We start from the raw sequence: 19,304 nt of genomic DNA, 5'->3' as shown, positions 1-19,304 counted from the left end.
TTGACATAAATCAAACAGGAGGTTTGTGGGTGGGTGGTCACAGCGAATAATGGGGCCAAGCCAGATCTTGCAGGGTCTTATAGATGGGATTTTTAAGATCTTTAACTGTCATTTGGACTTTGCTGCATAAAAACCACCCCAAAACTTAGTGCCGTGAAGCAACAAACATTATTTCTCATTCTGTGAGTCTGCGGGGCAGTTCATTTGTTGGACTTGCTCAGCTAGAGCTAGGTGGTGTAGTTCACACGCATGGCCGACAGTTCATGCTGCCATTATTTGTTGTTCACAGGGTTACCAAAGCAGCAGGAAAGGGCAAGCCCCAGTCCACAAACATTTGTCAGGTCTTTGCTTGCATCACGTTTGCTGTTGTTCTTTTATCCAAAGCAGGTCATATGGCCTAAGCCCTGAGTCTGCGGGCCAGGAGTACCCATGGCTGTGTGCACTGGGAGGGGAATTATTATGACCATTTTTGCCGTTAGCCACACTGAATAACCTGTTTATAATTTCAGAATACATTGTAAATTGTTTCATACTTTAAAGTACATTATGGCTGGGCATGGTGGCTCACACCTGTAATCCCAGCATTTTGGGAGGCCGAGGTGGGCGGATCACCTGAGGTCAGGAGTTCAAGACCAGCCTGGTTAACATGGCTAAACCCCATCTTTACTAAAAATACAAAAAAGTTAGCTGGGTGTGGTGGCGAGTGCCTATCATTCCAGCTACTTGGGAGGCTGAGGCAGGAGAATCACTTGAAACTGGAAGGTGAAGGTTGCAGTGAGCCGAGATTGGGCCACTGCACTCCAGCCTGGGCGATAGAGCGAGATTCCATCCAAAAAAAAGTACATTTTAAGTTTTTAACTGCAGTTGGTTGGGTATACCATGCTTTTTGATGAGATGGGCTATCCCTTTGCCAGTCTTAATGGGTTTCTTTCATCAAGAGCTCAAACCTTTTACTTTTTTCTATAAAGGTTCAGCGAACTATTGCCAAACAGATTCAGATGGTCCGGCAAGTTGGTAAAGGCCGATATGGAGAAGTATGGATGGGTAAATGGCGTGGTGAAAAAGTGGCGGTGAAAGTATTCTTTACCACTGAAGAAGCCAGCTGGTTTCGAGAAACGGAAATCTACCAAACTGTGCTAATGCGCCATGAAAACATACTTGGTGGGTACACACTGATTCAGTCAATTTCATGTTTGACAAGGCTAGTGGGGGTAGAGGTGGAAGCCTCTATATATGCTTTGAAAACATGTGTGAGTTCAACTATATACACTTGTCTAAAGGAAACCCAGTAGAATACATGGTTTAAATACAGCATAGTCTGGAATGCCAACCAAGCTCTTTCTTTACTAACCAGCTGAAGAAACAGCAGTGAGCTTCAAGTGGAAAATAATACTAGTTTATTGGACTTACTCCCATAGTAATGAAAATCCAGTCTTTTATAGATAGTTTAAGCAGTGATTTAGGAGTAACATATGCCTTTTCCCTTTCGTAAGCCCAACAGCCCAACATGCAGTTTCATTGTATGTTCTGTGTTTAATGTGTGTTTCCCCCCCATCTCCACATTTACACAATAATAGCAAAGTAATTTAGGTATGAGCTGGTCAGTCAGGTGCATAAGGCCATCTGGCTATCCTGAGTTTTCTTTTCCCTTCACCTTCTGTTTTCCTCCCTTTAATTTGTAGAGTGCATAGCACATTGCCAAGCAGGCAATTGTATTAGTTTCCTAGGGCTGCTGTATCAATTACCACAAACTGGGTGGCTTCAACCTCCAAAACGTATTCACTCACAGTTTTCGAGGCTAGAAGTTTAAAACCAAGGTGTTGGCAGAGCTGTTGTGTCTCTGAAGACTCTAGGGGAGGAGCCTTCCTTGCCTCTTCTGGCTAACGGTGGTTGCCAGGAATTTTTGGTGTTCCTTGGCTTATTATAGACAACACTCTAGTCTCCGTTTCTGTCATCAAGTGGCCTTCTCCCTGGGTGCCTGGGTCCACATTTCCACCTTATAACATCATCAGCCATTGAATTCGGGCCCACCCTAATCCTGTATGAGTTATCTTAACTTGATTACATCTGCAAAGACCCTCTTTCCAAATAAGGTCACATTTATAGGTGACATGGATTTTAGACATGAATTTTGTGGGGGAGCACTATTCAGCTTAGTACATAGCACTCACTGACCTTTTTCTGGAGGGAAGAGGGTAGGAGAGAAAGGAAAAGAGCAGGACTGTGAACCTGGCAATCAATGAACCAGACTGAAAAAGCAGCTGTGATGAGTCACTGATGGGCAAATGGGAGTTGGCTTAATTAGGAGCTAACTCTTAGTTGAACATTCTTAATTTTATTGAAGTGTCCACTTTTTGCTTTGAAATCAAGAGCCTTTTCCACTAGAGAATCATGTAGGTTGATAATATTCTCCAGGTTATTTGTATAATATGTGATCTTTTTCTTTTTTTTTTGAGACGGAGACTCGTTCTGTCACCCAGGCTGGAGTGCAGTGGCGCCATCTCAAGTCACTGCAACCTCTGCCTCCAGGTTCAAGTGATTCTCCTGTCTCAACCTCCAGAGTAGCTGGAACTACAGGCATGTGCCACCATGCCCCGCTAATTTTTGTATTTTTAGTGGAGATGGGGTTTTGCCATGTTGGCCAGGCTAGTCTCGAGCTCCTGACCTCAAGTGATCCGCCCGCCTCAGCCTCCCAAAGTGCTAGGATTACAGGTGTGAGCCACCGCACCCGGCATATGTGATCTTTTTCTTAATCATATTATCACTTTCATGATTATTAAGATTATAATAAATTTATTGTAGAAGTACAGTTATATGTGTAAATGTAGAAATAAAATTTTTAGTAACACATTCACGATTTGGTGTCGGGCAAATTAAAGTTTCACTGTCTGCACATGATACCTAAGTTTTTCTCAATATCCAGAATGAGCATTACTTCTCCCTAGCCATCTCTGATGACTAACCTTTTAAACTCATCAACTGGACAGGTTTCATAGCGGCAGACATTAAAGGTACAGGTTCCTGGACTCAGCTCTATTTGATTACTGATTACCATGAAAATGGATCTCTCTATGACTTCCTGAAATGTGCTACACTGGACACCAGAGCCCTGCTCAAATTGGCTTATTCGGCTGCCTGTGGTCTGTGCCACCTGCACACAGAAATTTATGGTACCCAAGGAAAGCCTGCAATTGCTCATCGAGACCTAAAGAGCAAAAACATCCTCATCAAGAAAAATGGGAGTTGCTGTATTGCTGACCTGGGCCTTGCTGTTAAATTCAACAGGTGAGTAGTTCTTTGCCCCACTGTTTTGAAATTTTTTTAATCTCTGAAAGATATTTTCCTATTTGTATTCAAGATAATGGAATTCTAAAACTGTGCACATGCTCGTTTTTAGTTACATAAATACATAGTTGGGGGGATTTTGTTCTTTTTACAAAAATTGTGTCCTACTCCTCCTATACATAATTCTTGATATTTTTTTTTTGGATTTTTTTTTTTTTTTGGTGAGACAGTGTCTCACTCAGTTGCCCAGGCTGGAATACAGTAGTGTGATCATAGCTTACTGCAATGTCGACCTCATGGGCTCAAGCAATCCTCCCACCTCAGCCTCCTGAGTAGCTAGGACTACAGACGTGCACTGCCACACCTGGCTAATGTTTTTATTTTTGTAGAGATGGGGTCTCACTGTGTTGCCTAGGATGATCTCAAACTCCTAAGCTCAAGTGAGCCTCCCAAAGTGCTGGGATAACAGGTGTGAGCCACCATGCCCAGCCGGATTTCCTTTGTTATAGTCTTAGCCATCCTTCCATTTCAGCTGATGTAAATCTACCTCATTCTTTTTTATAGATGCAGAGTTTTCCGTATCTGGAGGTACTGTAGTTTATTCTTAAGACCCAACTGATGAACATTAAAGGTGTCTTCAGTTGATTATTAAAACGGTTTTAACATTGTTGCATTTTATCCATATGTTATATATTGGATCCTTGTGCACTTGTACAAGCATTTCTTCATGATGGATTCCTAGAGAAGGGCCTGCTGAGGCAGTGAGTTTATACATATTAAACTATGGTATGTTGCTATTATTTCTTTCAGGAGTGTGCCTTAGTTTACACACCCGTAAGCAGTAGAGATAAAGATGTCATTTTTCTATCACCACTTGATAGTGTCAGTATTTTAAAACAAATGCAAGTGTTAGAAATTACAAATTTTTAGAAAACCTTTGAAACCATTTTAATCTCGTAATTCTAGAATGGAGTGGCTGCTTTACATTTCAGAATTCATTTTAGGCTGTAACATAAAAGTCCCAGTCTTTAAAACAACTGTAAAGGACATTTAAATCTGTTACAGTGTTCTGAGTCAGTGTAGTATTTGTTGGCTCAGATATTTATCAGATGCTATAAGAAAATACAGTGCATATATTGATCATTACTTTAAAGTAATTATTACTAATTGTCAGTATGATCATGTAAACATTGCTAACAACAGAACTATGTTGATTGGACCCATAAAGAAGAAAATGTAATCCTATGTCACAAAGCCTTAGTGTAACATATGAGAGTGGTAAAAGCAAAAGATTCCTCTTCTATTTACATATTCACCACTTCTCAGACATAATTATCTACTACTTTTTTTTTTTTTTTTTTTTTAAAGACAGAGTCTCACTCTGTTGCCTAGGCTGGAGTGCAGTGGCATGGTCTCGGCTCACTGCAGTCTCCACCTCCCAGGTTCAAGTAATTTTCATGCTTCAGCCTCCCAAGTAGCTGGAGTTATAGTCAAGTGCACACCACTCCTGGTTAACTTTTGTATTTTTAGTAGAGGCAGTGTTTCACCATGTTGGCCAGGCTGATCTCAAAAACCTGACCTCAGGTGATCCGCCCTCCTTGGCCTCCCAAAGTGCTGAGATTACAGGCATGAGCAACCATGCCTGGCCTTACTTTATCTTATATTCAGTGTTGTCCTCTTTCTTAGACACCAAACTTATTTAGTGACAAAACCTGACCTGAATGGATGTGAGGTATGTATTGCCCTTATCCAGTTGAGTAGGGCTATTGGACTTAGTGTTTTGCTGCAGACACAGTACTGAGTTTGATTAAGAGTGCTGCCCCAACCCTACCGAGGATGTCATGTAGTATGTAGCATGTATTTAAAGAAAATCTGAAAATGCTAAATTCCACAATACATCTGGCCCCAAGGAGAAAAGAAGCTCTTATAAAATAGGACAAAAATGCAAGATAAACTATTTTATTCTTAGCCCTTAACTTGGACATTGGCTTTCTTTTGTTTCAGTGACACAAATGAAGTTGACGTGCCCTTGAATACCAGGGTGGGCACCAAACGCTACATGGCTCCAGAAGTGCTGGACGAAAGCCTGAATAAAAACCACTTCCAGCCCTACATCATGGCTGACATCTACAGCTTCGGCCTGATCATTTGGGAGATGGCTCGTCGTTGTATCACAGGAGGTAGGAGTTTGAGTAGTTTGTGATTATGTTTATTTACCCATCATTTAAAAAATAACAGCTCTAGTTATATAACTTTTTATTTTTTAATTTTTGTGGGCATATAGTAGGTGTATATATTATTGGATAAGGAGCTATTTTGGTACAGGCATGCTGTGTGTAATAATCACATCTTGAAGAATTGGATATCCCTTCAGACATTTATCCTTTGTTTCACCAACCAATTATAGTTCTTGAGTTATTTTTAAGTGTACAATTAAATTATTATTAACTGTAGTCCCCCCTGTTGTGCTATCATATACCAGGTCTTATTCATTTTTCTATTTTGTTTCTACTTATTAAACATCCCCCCGACCCCTTGCTACCCTTCCCAACCTCTGGTAACCATCCTTCTGTTCTCTGTCTCCATGAGTTCAGTTGTTTTGATTTTTAGATCTCACAAGTAAGTGAGAACATGTGAAGTTTGTCTTTCTGTGCCTGGCTTATTTTACTTAATGACCTCCAGTTCCTCCATGTTATTTCAGAAGACAGAATCTCATTCTTTTTTCTGGCTGAATAACACCCCATTGTGTATAGGTGCCAGATTTTCTTGATCTGTTCATCTGTTGATGGTCACTTAGGTTGCTTCCACATCTTGGCTATTGTGAACGGTGCTGCAGCAAACGTGCGGGTGCAGATATCTCTTTGGTTAGCTCATTTCCTTTCTTTTGGGTGTACACCTAGGAGTGCAATTACTGGCAGTTATGTAATTTAGATGTGACATATGTCAGAGTCCCCAAGACTGCCCCCAGGTTGTGCGATTTCACTTGAAGGACCACAGGACTCGGCATGTGGTTGTCCCAATGGCTAACGTTTATCCCAGTGAAAGGATATAAATCAAAATCAGCCAAGTTTTAGCAAACCAGGCGAGGCTTCCCAGAGTCCTGTCCCAGTGGAGTCAGGGTGTGCTTCATTCCTCCTACGAGTTGTGACGACACATACAAAGTGTTCTCATGTGGGGAAGCTCCTTAGAGACTTGGCACCCAGAGATTTTACTGGAGGCTGGTCACATAGGCATCCTCTGCCTGGCATGTAGCAGAATTCCAGCAGGAAAGCAGACGTGCAGTACACACCACATTGTTTGCACAAGCAACCCAGGAGTGGTGAGTCACCCTCACCATTTCCGGGAAGTTTGATATCCATGTAGGGAACTGTTTATCATTCATGTACCCAGGCACTGGCCAAGGCCAAACCTTGCAAGCTGCCTTTCCTAAGGGAAGGTCTCAGGCCTGCTGTGTGAACCCTTATCTGCACCTCATAGGTCTTTCTACTGCAGAGCAAAATGAAAAAATGATAAATCTGTTCATTAGTAGGAACAACCGTGTGAGTAAATAATTATACTTGAGGGTAAATGGCTGATTTCACCTTGCTTATTTTTTGTAAGGAAGATTGGGTATGCCCTTTGTTGATGGACTCTGTCACAGTTGTGATGACATCCCTGGTGGAGGTAGAGGAAATAGTTGGACATAAATAAGAGAAAAACATACATCTGCTATTAAGAGTGAATCATCATGTCTGTATTTTTTCTTGTGTAAGAATCCGTTTTAGTTCCATAGTTTAGCAAAAGATGCTTAATAGATTGCTATATTTTGTCCAGCAACTGTTTTTGTGCTCATGTTTTCTCCCTTACAGGGATCGTGGAAGAGTACCAATTGCCATATTACAACATGGTACCAAGTGATCCGTCATACGAAGATATGCGTGAGGTTGTGTGTGTCAAACGTTTGCGGCCAATTGTGTCTAATCGGTGGAACAGTGATGAAGTGAGTGGAACTCAGTCCTTTGAAGAAGTGATTGGTAAATGCCACGAAAGATATTCTCTGCTCACTAAACATCTCTTTACTTTTCAGTGTTTACGAGCAGTTTTGAAGCTAATGTCAGAATGCTGGGCCCACAATCCAGCCTCCAGACTCACAGCGTTGAGAATTAAGAAGACGCTTGCCAAGATGGTTGAATCCCAAGATGTAAAAATCTGATGGTGAAACCATCGGAGGAGAAACTCTAGACTGCAAGACTGTTTTTACCCATGGCATGGGTGGAATTAGAGTGGAATAAGGATGTTAACTTGGTTCTCAGACTCTTTCTTCACTATGTGTTCACAGGCTGCTAATATTAAATGTTTCAGTACTCTTACTAGAATACAAGCTGGGAACTTCTAAACACTTAATTCTTTATATATGGACAGCTTTATTTTAAATGTGGTTTTTGATGCCTTTTTTTAAATGGGTTTTTATGAACTGCATCAAGACTTCAATCCTGATTAGTGTCTCCAGTCAAGCTCTGGGTACTGAATTGCCTGTTCATAAAACGGTGCTTTCTGTGAAAGCCTTTAGAAGATAAATGAGTGCAGCAGAGATGGAGAAATAGACTTTGCCTTCTACCTGAGACATTCAGTTCATTTGTATTCTACCTTTGTAAAACAGCCTATAAATGATGATGTGTTTGGGATACTGCTTAGTTTATGATAGTTTGTCCTGCCTTCCTTAATGATGTGTGTGTGTGTCCATGCACATGCACGCCAGGATTCCTCTGCTGCCATTTGAATTAGAAGAAAATAATTTATATGCATGCACAGGAAGATATTGGTGGCCGGTGGTTTTGTGCTTTAAAAATGCAATATCTGACCAAGATTCGCCAATCTCATATAAGCCATTTACCTTGCAAGTGAGATAGCTTCGCCACCAGCTTTATTTTTTAACATGAAAGCTGATATCAAGGCCAAAAGAAGTTTAAAGCATCTGTAAATTTGGACTGTTTTCCTTCTACCACCATTTTTTTTGTGGTTATTTTTGTCATGGAAAGCATCCTCTCCAAAGTTGGAGCTTCTAATGCCATGAACCATGCTTACAAAGAAAGCACTTCTTATTGAAGTGAATTCCTGCATTTGATAGCAATGTAAGTGCCTATAACCGTGTTCTGTATTCTTTATTCTCAGTAACTTTTAAAAGGGAAGTTATTTATATTTTGTGTATAATGTGCTTTATTTGCAAATCACCCACTCCTTTACAACCATACTTTATATATGTACATACATTCATACTGTAGAAACCAGCTCATGTGTACCTCACATCCCATCCTTAAGGGAAGAAATGTTATAAAGTAGAACTAAATACGAATTTTCAGAATTAATGCATTCAAAGTAATATATCAAATCCAGAACTTTGTTAACTTCAGGCAAAAACTTCATTAGGGTAATATCTCAATTTTTTCAAATGAAAGGATTCTTTAATTAGAAATTTATATGTCAGAGCTGTTATAAATTTATCAGCTGTTAAATATGTTTTGGACATCTACATCATTTGAGATTTTTGGTTTTTTGACTTTCTGTTCCCTACTTGCTGAAGACAATGCAAAAATCAGGCCCAGAAAATATTTAGCGTATCTAGTCAGTATCTGTAGCTACACTGTATAACTGTTCTTCAATAAAGTGGTACATATTTTATAGATGTCTTGTTATCTCAAGAAATCTGATTTACATAAACTTATACTTCTTTAATGCCTTTTAAATATTAATCTATTCTGAGCAAACAACTCATGAGTACATCAAGTGAGATAGTTTTATTTGATTATAACAAAATAAATGTGATTAGGTCACAGCATTGTCAAAAAGGTTTAAATTAAACAGGAGGAAATCAGCATATGTCCACCCATTACCAAAATGTGACTATCATTTAAGGTTAAAACTTACAAATTTGTCTACACATCAAATTTCACAAATTTGAAACTTGCTTTAACCATTTTGATTAATAAGTTTCATCTACCATAATTAAAGTCTGAAGTGTTCATCAAGATAAGTAAATTTGCATATGGATAATACCCAATAACTTGCTTTTTCAGAATTTTTCCCCATATGTATACTGAGAAATACAAATATTTTAATCTAAGTTGCTATGTAATATGATCGCACTTAGAACACCCAATTTACTTAACCTTGGTTTACTTTTGACTTGATACCATAAATCTTTAAAATCATTTGTCATGTTAATAAAATATGTAAAGACAGGCAAAGTCTGTTCTTGGAAATGTTCAAACGGCATGTGGAAGCAAAATATTACAGCTAGTATATGAGACCACTATTACGGTTTTTAAAAATTAACTTGGTCTAGTAAAAGTGATATCAAGAGTTAATCTTAGAAACTTGTTCAGTAAAAACATTTTCTAGTATAACATATTCTTTAAAAGCAAATGCTGCCATCTTTGGAATCTTAATCTAAAAATGTGGCCAGGCGCGGTAGCTCACGCCTGTAATCCCAGCACTTTGGGAGGCCAAGGTGGGCGGATCCCAAGGTCAGGAGTTCAAGACCAGCCTGGCCAACTTGTTGAAACCCCATCTCTACTAAAAATACCAAACTCAGCCGGGCATGGTGGCGGGCGCCTGTAATCCCAGCTGTGTGGGAGGCTGAAGCAGGAGAATCGCTTGAAACCAGAAGGCAGAGGGTTGCAGTGAGCTGAGATCGTGCCACTGTACTCCAGCCTGGGCAAAAGAGCGTAACTCCGTCTCAAACAAACAAGCAAGTAAATAACAAAAACCAAAAATTTTGCATTCAACTTAGTTTTTGTCTCTTCTTTCCACTCTTATTCTTAAATCTGAAGCTCATCGAATAAGCGAAATATTTAAAGAATATGATAGACCAGCAAGAAGAAGCATTATGTAGTACCATAGTTAGTAAATTTGTAAAACTTTGGAAGCCATTATTTGGTCCCACTTGCAATTTAATGTTTTTTTAAATGTGTAGCTTCATTTAGATATCTATAAGTAATTAAAATATAAAAGCAAACAAAAAACCCAAACTACCTGACTATGAACAGGAAAAGTTAACCCTCAAAGAGAGTTATCCTTGTGAATTCTCTTTATGCTGGCAAATAGCTCTAGGATTAAAGGCACATTAGGGTTTCCTTCAGTTTGTTTATTCTAAGCTTTTACTGTTTCATATTGAACAAGTTTCTGATGTACAAAACTTGAATCCGATTTCTTTGGAAATATTTTCACTAAAGTTATTTTAATCAATATTTTATATTGCCTTTCCAGTGTCCAGAAGTGTTTCTAAACTTTGAAAGTGACCTATAGTTTTTTAAAAGTATGTTTTCCTAGAATGTGCCAAATTTTGATTTACTTACTCTAACAATCAATACTTTTCTTGAGATGCTTTGTTCTGTTTAGAACAAAATGCACTATAGTTTTAAAGAATCATGCATCTTTGAGTTGGCCCAAGATCAAATTTGATATTGAATAATTTATTCCAGGGCAGCTTTCATAAACACACTTCATAGATGTTGTTTTGAAATGTTTCTAAGTATCTAAAATCATTTCAACGGCAGAAATGATTTTATTTTAACAAAAGATGATGATAGCCCTTGTAGTGTTTTAAAGTGGTCATATTTATTACTGACTTTGAGTCAGGTATTAAAATAGCAGTGCCACAGCTCATCTCTTGCCTAAGTGCTGCTGTGAGAGTCACAGTGGAAACTGCAGGGAGGAGACGTGTTCCTAAGAACCAAAATCCAGGGCAGCATCCTGTGAAGCCACGTGTAATGATGGTCCCATAAGGAAAGTGGGAATATGGCTTTTGCAAAGGATTATCTATTGTAATTTTAGCTTATGCTCTGTATTCTGTTTTCTATGGAATTATTTAAGCCCTTTTAGTGACCTTTGTCCTGGCCCATTTAAAACCTAAAATGTAGTATATATTGTATAAAATGAAAATATCATTATTGCTTCATTAGGGAAAACTGTACATAGGCATTGAAAAAAGGGTAAAAGCAAGCAGTTTTATCAGGCAATTGTAAAACACCAAAAATACAGATTTGTCTTTGATATGTAACACACTAAATGTATTTTGTACAGCATCTGGTTTAAAAGGTGCCTTATTAAGTTTACCGTTACTTGCTTTGTTCTATATACAGATTATGTCCAATGTATCATTTTGAAGTAAATAACCTTATTTTAGTACACTTTAGTAATGTTTTTTGTGATGCTACACTCAGACGGTATTGTGCATCAGAAATCATCTGTTGAGATTTTTATAACACATAAGTTAGTGTACATACATATGTTCCTGAGATGTGCACTTCAGCTACCAGAAACCCAGTATGGAGCACAGGTAGGTACACGCTTGCCTTGTGGAGATAGAGAACTTCTAAACCTATCACATTGCAGGGCTTTTTCCTTTTTAAAAAACAAGACAAAACATTGTTTTCTTTTTTTGAGACGGAGTTTTGCTCTTGTTGCCCAGGCTGGAATGCGACGGCGTGATCTAAGCTCACTGCAACGTTTGCCTCCCAGGTTCAAGCAATTCTCCTGCCTCAGCCTCCCAAGTAGCTGGAACTACAGATGTTTGCCACCACGCCTGGCTAATTTTTTTGTATTTTTAGTAGAGACAGGGTTTCACCATGTTGGCGAGCCTGGTCTCAAACTCCTGACCTCAGGTGGCCCACTTGCCTTGGCCTCTCAAAGTGCTGAGATTACAGGCATGAGCCACCGTGCCTGGCCAAAACATTGTGTTCTGATTATGGAAATGTACTCATGGCAGAAAATTTGGGAAACAACAGGCAAGAATAAAGCAAATAAAATTCACACAAAATTCTATTGCCAGACATTACCACTATGTACATTTTAGTGTTTCTTTTCGATCTTTTTTTTTTTTTTTTTGGAGACAGAGTCTTGCTCTGTCACCTAGGCTGGAGTACAGTAGTGCGATCTCGGCTCCATGCAACCTCTGCCTCCTGGGTTCAAGCGATTCCCCTGCTTCAGCCTCCCAAGTAGCCGGGATTACGGGTGCACACCACCACGCCTGGCTAATTTTTGTATTTTAGTAGAGACGCGGTTTCACCATGTTGGCCAGGCTGGTCTTGAGCTCCTGACCTCAAGTGATCTGCCTACCTCGGCATCCCAAAGTGCCAGGATTACAGGAGTGAGCACCGCACCTGACCTTACTCTTTTTTTATGTGGCTTTTTTTGGTAATACTAGGATCCTGGTATGCCATTAAATAGCCATTGAGAACTTTTTTTAATGACTGCACAATATTTGACCAGGTAGATGGAGAAATTTCTGTGCTCAATCCCCTATTGAATATTTGGATTATTCTCGTTTTGAAAAATAGATATTGAACATCTTTATACATAAATCTTTATTTTCTATATTACATTTCTGAAAATGGGACTAGTGAATATGAACTTTTAAAAGATCCTTTGTTTCAGGTGGAAAAAGTCTAAGGTTCTTGGAAAACATTGCCATATTGCTGCTCACAAAGCTTTTCATTTTCATTCCTGCTAGCAGTTCATGAGCTTAGAGTGATGGGATGCATTTACCTGGCCTTCAGATGCTCCTGCTGCAATGGGAATTGAAACCATGGATGGCTTTCCTCCTGCTGTGCAATACTGTCTTGTCTTCCCCCTGCCCTGAGTCCCACTGCCAGTCAGGGCTGTTTTCAGGTGTATGTGAACTCATCCCAGCAGTATGCCTTCTGCTGCCTTTTCCTAGGGAACTGAACATGTTAAATCACAGACAAGATGTGGCACTGGTTAATGTTCCTCAAAAGAAATGCGTGTTTGGAGACAGCCTGTTATAGATGGCTCATGGGAGTCTCTGTTCAGTGTCATTGTAAGGCAGTTTCTCAGAATAATCGCGGGTGCTCTGATGCAGCCTGGTAAAGAAGACTCAGTGATTTCTGGGGCCTGCAAATGCTTGCTAGCTTTCCTTCTGTCTGTGGAAACACTGTATAAATGTATTCATTTCTCCTTTCCAGCAATCTGTTAGTCTCACTGCTCCACTCCAAGGTTTCTTTAATATTAATAGAACAGACATTAAGAAACAGAATTGTCTAATCCTTGTTCTTCCAAAATAGGTTTAATCCTTGTAGAGAGTTTCAAGCAGACACTAAGGCAGTTACTAAGTTGTCACTTGGAGAAACATTTGTCTGCTGATAGCAGCATATTAACCATTCTGAATGTCATCCTTATATTAAGTTAGGCGCATGCTCCTACACAGCCTTGGCTCAGCCCTTGGAGCATACAGTCTTGACTGGGTGGACATGATCCGCTGAAAGTGGCCAGCAGTGAGCAGAGGCCACCTACTGTCAGCAGCACTGCTGCAGGCATAGACTTAAATGTGTGAGTGCTGGTATAAGCAGAAGTGGGAGAGTCACCTCGATGCTGGGATCCAGATGGCAGCTTAGTTCAAGTGCAGTGGCACATACAAAAATTAATTTTTGGATGGGAGCAAGGACTAGGGCTGAAAGGTTCATTCATAATTTTTTTTTTTTTTGAGATGGAGTTTCCCTCTATCACCCAGGCTGGAGCACAATGGGGTGATCCCAGCTCACTGCAACCTCTGCCTCCCGGATTCAAGCAATTCTCCAGCCTCAGCCACCTGAGAAGCTGGGATTACAGGCGTGCACCACCACACTCAGCTAATTTTATATTTTTAGTAGAGACGGGAGTATTTACTGTGTTGGCCAGGCTGGTCTTGAACTCCCAGCCTCAGGAGATCTGCCCACCTTGGCCTTCCAGAGTGCTGGGATTATAGGCATGAGCCACTGTGCCCAGCCCATAATCTCCTTTTGACATAGGAATTGTTAATTCACATTCTTTGATGGAATATGTGTGGCCTGCCTATTGCTCCTCTGAATCTTAGCAGCTTCTTGGTCTTTGTTCAAATGAAATCTAAGTCAATTGCCTATCTCTCAGTGTCCCTACATCCATCTCAGTGCTCATTTCCTAATTTTTTCTTCTTTAGAGACAGTCTCACACTGTCACCCAGGCTAGTGTGCAGCAGCTGTTCACAGGCACAATCATAATGCACTGTAGCCTCAAACTCCTGATCTCAAGCCGTCCTCCCACCTCAGCCTCTTAGCTGGGACCATGCCACCATGCCTGGCTCACATTCTAAACACTATGCAGGAAGCTTGACGTGTTAACATCTAAAAATCAATATGGAATGTTTATATTGAAAATATTTTCGGCCGGGTGCAGTGGCTAACTCCTCTAATCCCAGCACTTTGGGAGGCCGAGGCGGGCAGACCACCTGAGGTCAGGAGCAGCCTGGCCAACATATAGTGAAACCCTTTCTCTACTAAAAGGTACAAAAATTAGCTGGGTGTAGTGGTACACGCCTGTAGTCCCAGCTCCTTGGGAAGCTGAGGCAGGAGAATTGCGTGAACCCAGGAAACAGAGGTTGCAGTGAGCTGAGATTGTGCCACTGCATTCCAGCCTGGGCAACAGAGCAAGACTCCATCTCTAAACAACAACAAAAAAATTATATATCTATAATTATATAATATATAATATATATTATATAATAAATACATAATTTATATATAATATATAATATAATATATATGTAATTATATTATATATATTCAAGCCAACGGTGAAAGGAAAAAAATTGGGGCCCCCTTGTTTTCCTTTAAGGGGAGGCAGCCACTTTTTAAAAGCCAATTTAGAATGCGCGATGATGAACAATCTGTTGCTTCTAACTGGTATTTTTTTCCTGAAAATGCAGGTCAGCTGTTGAAAAACATAAAAAATTGGAAGTCTCCACCGAAAGAACCTACACTGGCTGTGGGAAGGGGTTTTAATCAGACATTTTAAAAGCAATTTTTATTACTTGATTCCTGGGACAATACTTGGCTAGAGTCGTGGATGGAGACAGAATTAACTCTTGAAGGAGGATACTCCATCATCTTCTAGCCATCCTTTGTCGCCAGTGAGAAGTCTTGATGTGGATTCTAATAAGTGACATGTTCTATACAGGTTACTTATTTTCAAGATAATAGAATTTTCATAGGGCTGGGGGCGCGGTGGGCTTCCAAGCCTGTAATCCAGGCACTATGGGGGGAGGCTGAGACGGGGGGTCACTATGGTCAGGACGATCGAGACCATCTGGGGCTAAAACACAGTGAAACCCCGGTCTCGTACTAAAAATACAAAAAAAAAAAAAAAAAAACTAGCCGGGCGAGAGTTGGTGGGGCCGGCTGAGTCCCAGCTACTCGGGGGAGGGCTGAGGCAGGGAGATGGCGTAAACCCGGGGGAGGGCGGAGCTTGCAGGTGAAGCTGGAGATCCGTGCCACTGCCAACTCCAGGCCCCGCTCCAGCCCGGGCAACAGAGCAAGACTCCATCTCCAAAAAAAAAGAAATAGAATTTTCTTTTTATTATTGATATTGGAAGTTGAAACTGGCCATATCTAAATATATTCATTCTGTTGCTTAGGTATTTTCTTAGACCTGGGAAATTTTCTCCCATTATTTCTTTTGTTCCTTCCCTTTTTTTTCTTTTTCTCTTTCTAGAACTTTCTAGAACAAATCTTAGGTCCCCTGGATATTTCTTCCATAATTGTTACCATGCTTCTCATATGTTTCATCCTACCTTCTACTTTTGTCAGCCCATCTGTGTTTATTTCAACAGCCAAATGTTTTATTTTGAAATGATTCCAGGCTTCCATTGAAGTTTCATGAATAGTATAAGGACTGCCATTTACCCTTCACCCACATTCATAAACTGCTAACATTGCACAATTGCTTTGTCATTCTCTGTGTGTGTACAGGAATCACAGAGACTCATCTTGTAATGTTTGTAATGTCCATGCATCGTGTATGCACACATTTTTTTTTCTGATCTATTTGAAGTAAATTACAGAGCTAACAACACTTTATCCCTAAATACTTAAGGGATGATCTATTAACCAATTATGTACAATTATGAGAACCAGGAAAGTTCACATTGATACAATAGCAATGACTAACAACACCATATTCTATAGACCTTACTGAAGTTTTGCTAATTGTTATTTGGGTGTGGTTGGGTTGTTTGTTTGAGATAGGGTCTCACTCTGTCACCCAGGCTGGGGTACAGTGGCACAGTCATAGCTCACTTCAACCTCAAACTTTGGGCCTCAAGCGATCCTCCTGCCTCAGCCTTCCAAAGGGCTGTGATTACAGGCATGAGCCACTATGCCGGCCTCATTTCCCTTTTCCTTCTCAAAAGGATTCTGGCTCTCCCTGCTCCATTCATCTACCTCCACTACCCGCTCCAAGAGAGCTGAGTCATTGTCAAGCCAGGTTTGGGGAGCTTTCTTGATGGAGGGGATGGAAGGAGGGTGCTCAGGCTACAGCAGGGAGAGCTTTTCTGTTTTTGAGCTAAAGAGATAACAGAGGGTGTGGAGGCTGAGAAAAAGAGTTCTAAGAAACATGTCACGAGCTGTGTAGCCTCTTCACGCTGCTTCTGAAATAAAATCTAACAGTAGTGAGTGACTTTGACATTGTGGTTTCTGGAGACATCTTGGGATTGGCCCCTGCGGGTTTGTTAAGGGCGTGTTTGTCAGGGTGTGGGGGCTCCCTGCTTCCAGAGGCCCAGCAGCTGCTCTGTACCTGGGGTTCAGGGCTGATGGCAGGGCTGGAGTTCTTGCACACAGTGACCCCAAGTGTGTGTTTTATTTTTTTCCTTGTGGTGATGGTGGAACTGTTTTAGGGTTGGTTTTCATTTTTGTTTTTTTCAACTTTTATTTTAGATTCAGGGGCTACATGTGCAGGTCTGTTACCTAGGTATGTTGTGTGATGCTAAAGTTTGTGGTATGAACGATGCCATCACCCAGATACTGAACATAGTACCCAACAGTTACTTTTTCAACCCTTGCGTCCTCAACATGTCTCAAGGGTTGGGTTTGAGTTTGGGGCTCCCCGCAAAGCACTCCCATCTCCCCAGCAGTCTCACATGTTTGGGGTCATGATTTCCTGTTGCTGTTTCATTTCAGATCTGATCCATTCTATTTTTCAGGAATTACTAAAATGTCCTAATGTACTTACGGTACCATGTCTTGTTTTTCGATTGGGGAATTTTTTTTTTTTTTTTTTTTTTTGATGGAGTTTCACTGTCGTTGCCCAAGCTGGAGTGCAATGGCTCGATATCAACTCATTGCAACCTCTGCGTCCTGGGTTCAAGTGATTCTCCTGCCTCAGCCTCCCAAGTAGTGGGGATTACAAGCACCCGCCACCACGCCTGGCTAATTTTTGTATTTTTAGTAGAGACGGGGTTTCATCACGTTGGCCAGGCTGGTCTTGAACTCCTGACCTCAGGTGTTCCGCCCGCCTTGGCCTCCCAAGTGCTGGGATTACAGGCAAGAGCCACTGATTTGGGGATTTTAAAATATTTTTTCCACATCAGGTTTGCAGGTACCACTGTGTGCTCCATCCATTGTGTTGTTTTGGGTGCCACAGTGAGGTTGCTGACCAGTGGTCTGGGTAACGGGGGGTCTGCTTGCAGGACAGTCAGGAGGAGCCTCCACCCAGGCGAAGACAGGAAGTCTACCAGATGAACTTCAGAATTATTGCTAATCTGGGGTCCGTTTAAACAGAAAATTTGCCCTTAAACTTGATGTTAAGGTTTTGTGAAATACAGTCATATATGTTTTTTTGCATGGAAAATACCCTGTCTAAAAGAACGATTATTTCTCTAGTTCTCATCCCAGAAACTTCTGGAGTGACACATCCATGCTGTTGGCAGAGCTTGCCCGTTAGCACTTTCATGTATAACCTTCCTGTCAAAGAGGACCAAATGCATGCGAATTGGATGGCATGTACCCCTTCCGGAAGGGGTCAGTTCACTTCACTTACTATGGGCAGTAACTTCCAGAGGATAACACTGCATTACCTAATGTCTCAACTGTTAACAGCAGAGCCTGACCAGTCACTGCACCATTGAGCAGAAAGAAGACAGCAGCACGGTCTGCAGCACCAAGGCTCACCTGCTACTGGGCTTCCAGTCTTTGTTCTGGTGTGGCCAACTGCGCTGGGGGTGGGTGATATTTAAACCTGTGTTTAAGATAATAAAATGCCAGAGGCCAGGCGCAGTGGCTCACACCTGTAATCCCAGCACTTTGGGAGGCTGAGGCGGGTGGATCATTTGAGGTCAGGAATTCGAGACCAGCCTGGCCAACATGGCGAAACCCTGTCTCTACTAAAAATACAAAAATTAGCCGGGCATAGTGGCAGGTGCCTCTAATCTCAGTTACTCGAGAAGCTGAGGCAGGAAAATTGCTTGAGCCCGGGAGGCGGAGGCTGCAGTGAGCCAAGATCGCGCAATGGCACTCCAGCCTGAGTGACAGAGCAAGACTCCGTCTCNTAAATTCTCTATCTTGTTTCACCTAAGAATTGTCCCTTTAAGAATGCAAATTTACAGGCCAGGCACAGTGACTCACGCCTGTAATCCCAGCACTTTGGGAGGCCGAAGCAGACAGATCGCCTGAGGTCAGAGTTCAAGACCAGCCTGACCAACATGGCGAAACCCTGTCTCTACTAAAATACAAAATTAGCCGGGCATAGTGGCAGGGGCCTCTAATCTCAGTTACTCGAGAAGCTGAGGCAGGAAAATTGCTTGAGCCCGGGAGGCGGAGGCTGCAGTGAGCCAAGATCGCGCAATGGCACTCCAGCCTGAGTGACAGAGCAAGACTCCGTCTCAAAAAAAAAAAAAAAAAAAGCCAGAATAACTAACGAGAGCTGTAAGATCAACCACCTCACGCTACAGACAAAGTTCAAGAGAGGTTGTGATTTACCCCAGGTCAAACTTTAGTCAGCAGTGTGGCCTGGCATACTGTTCCTTCTAACACCGATGCACATTGAGTGCGTAAAACTTAGTGATAAATAAATTCTGAGGAACAAGTGAAGTAATGACTCCTAGCAAACAATTAGAAGTGCTGGTAACCTTAATGCCAACAAGCAACTCACTACCAAGTCCAATCTGATTTTTGTTTTTTTTGTTTTTTTGAGATGGAGTCTCGCTCTGTCTCCCAGGCTGGAGCGCAGTGGCACGA

The 19,304-nt window shown here is 41.2% G+C and overlaps 1 protein-coding gene across 3 annotated transcripts in view; it reads left to right on the top strand.

The window, feature by feature from the left end:
* Window positions 1-8,947, top strand: part of BMPR1A (bone morphogenetic protein receptor type 1A) — a 166,343-nt gene extending 157,396 nt beyond the window's left edge. For all 3 annotated transcript variants that reach the window (XM_017893277.1, XM_017893275.1, XM_017893276.1), the window contains 5 exons: window positions 969-1,161; window positions 2,988-3,285; window positions 5,290-5,465; window positions 7,134-7,264; window positions 7,352-8,947. In XM_017893277.1, coding sequence (XP_017748766.1) covers window positions 969-1,161; window positions 2,988-3,285; window positions 5,290-5,465; window positions 7,134-7,264; window positions 7,352-7,477 — 924 coding nt within the window. In that variant the 3' untranslated portion in view covers window positions 7,478-8,947. The remainder of the gene's footprint in view (window positions 1-968; window positions 1,162-2,987; window positions 3,286-5,289; window positions 5,466-7,133; window positions 7,265-7,351) is intronic.
* Window positions 8,948-19,304: the final 10,357 nt, after the last annotated feature.

The sequence above is a fragment of the Rhinopithecus bieti genome, unplaced genomic scaffold (genome assembly GCF_001698545.2).
Source record: "Rhinopithecus bieti isolate Rb0 unplaced genomic scaffold, ASM169854v2 scaffold_23869, whole genome shotgun sequence".
Lineage (NCBI taxonomy): Eukaryota > Metazoa > Chordata > Mammalia > Primates > Cercopithecidae > Rhinopithecus > Rhinopithecus bieti.
The sequence above is the reverse complement of the archived record's forward strand: the minus strand, read 5'-3'. Positions and strand labels throughout refer to the sequence as shown.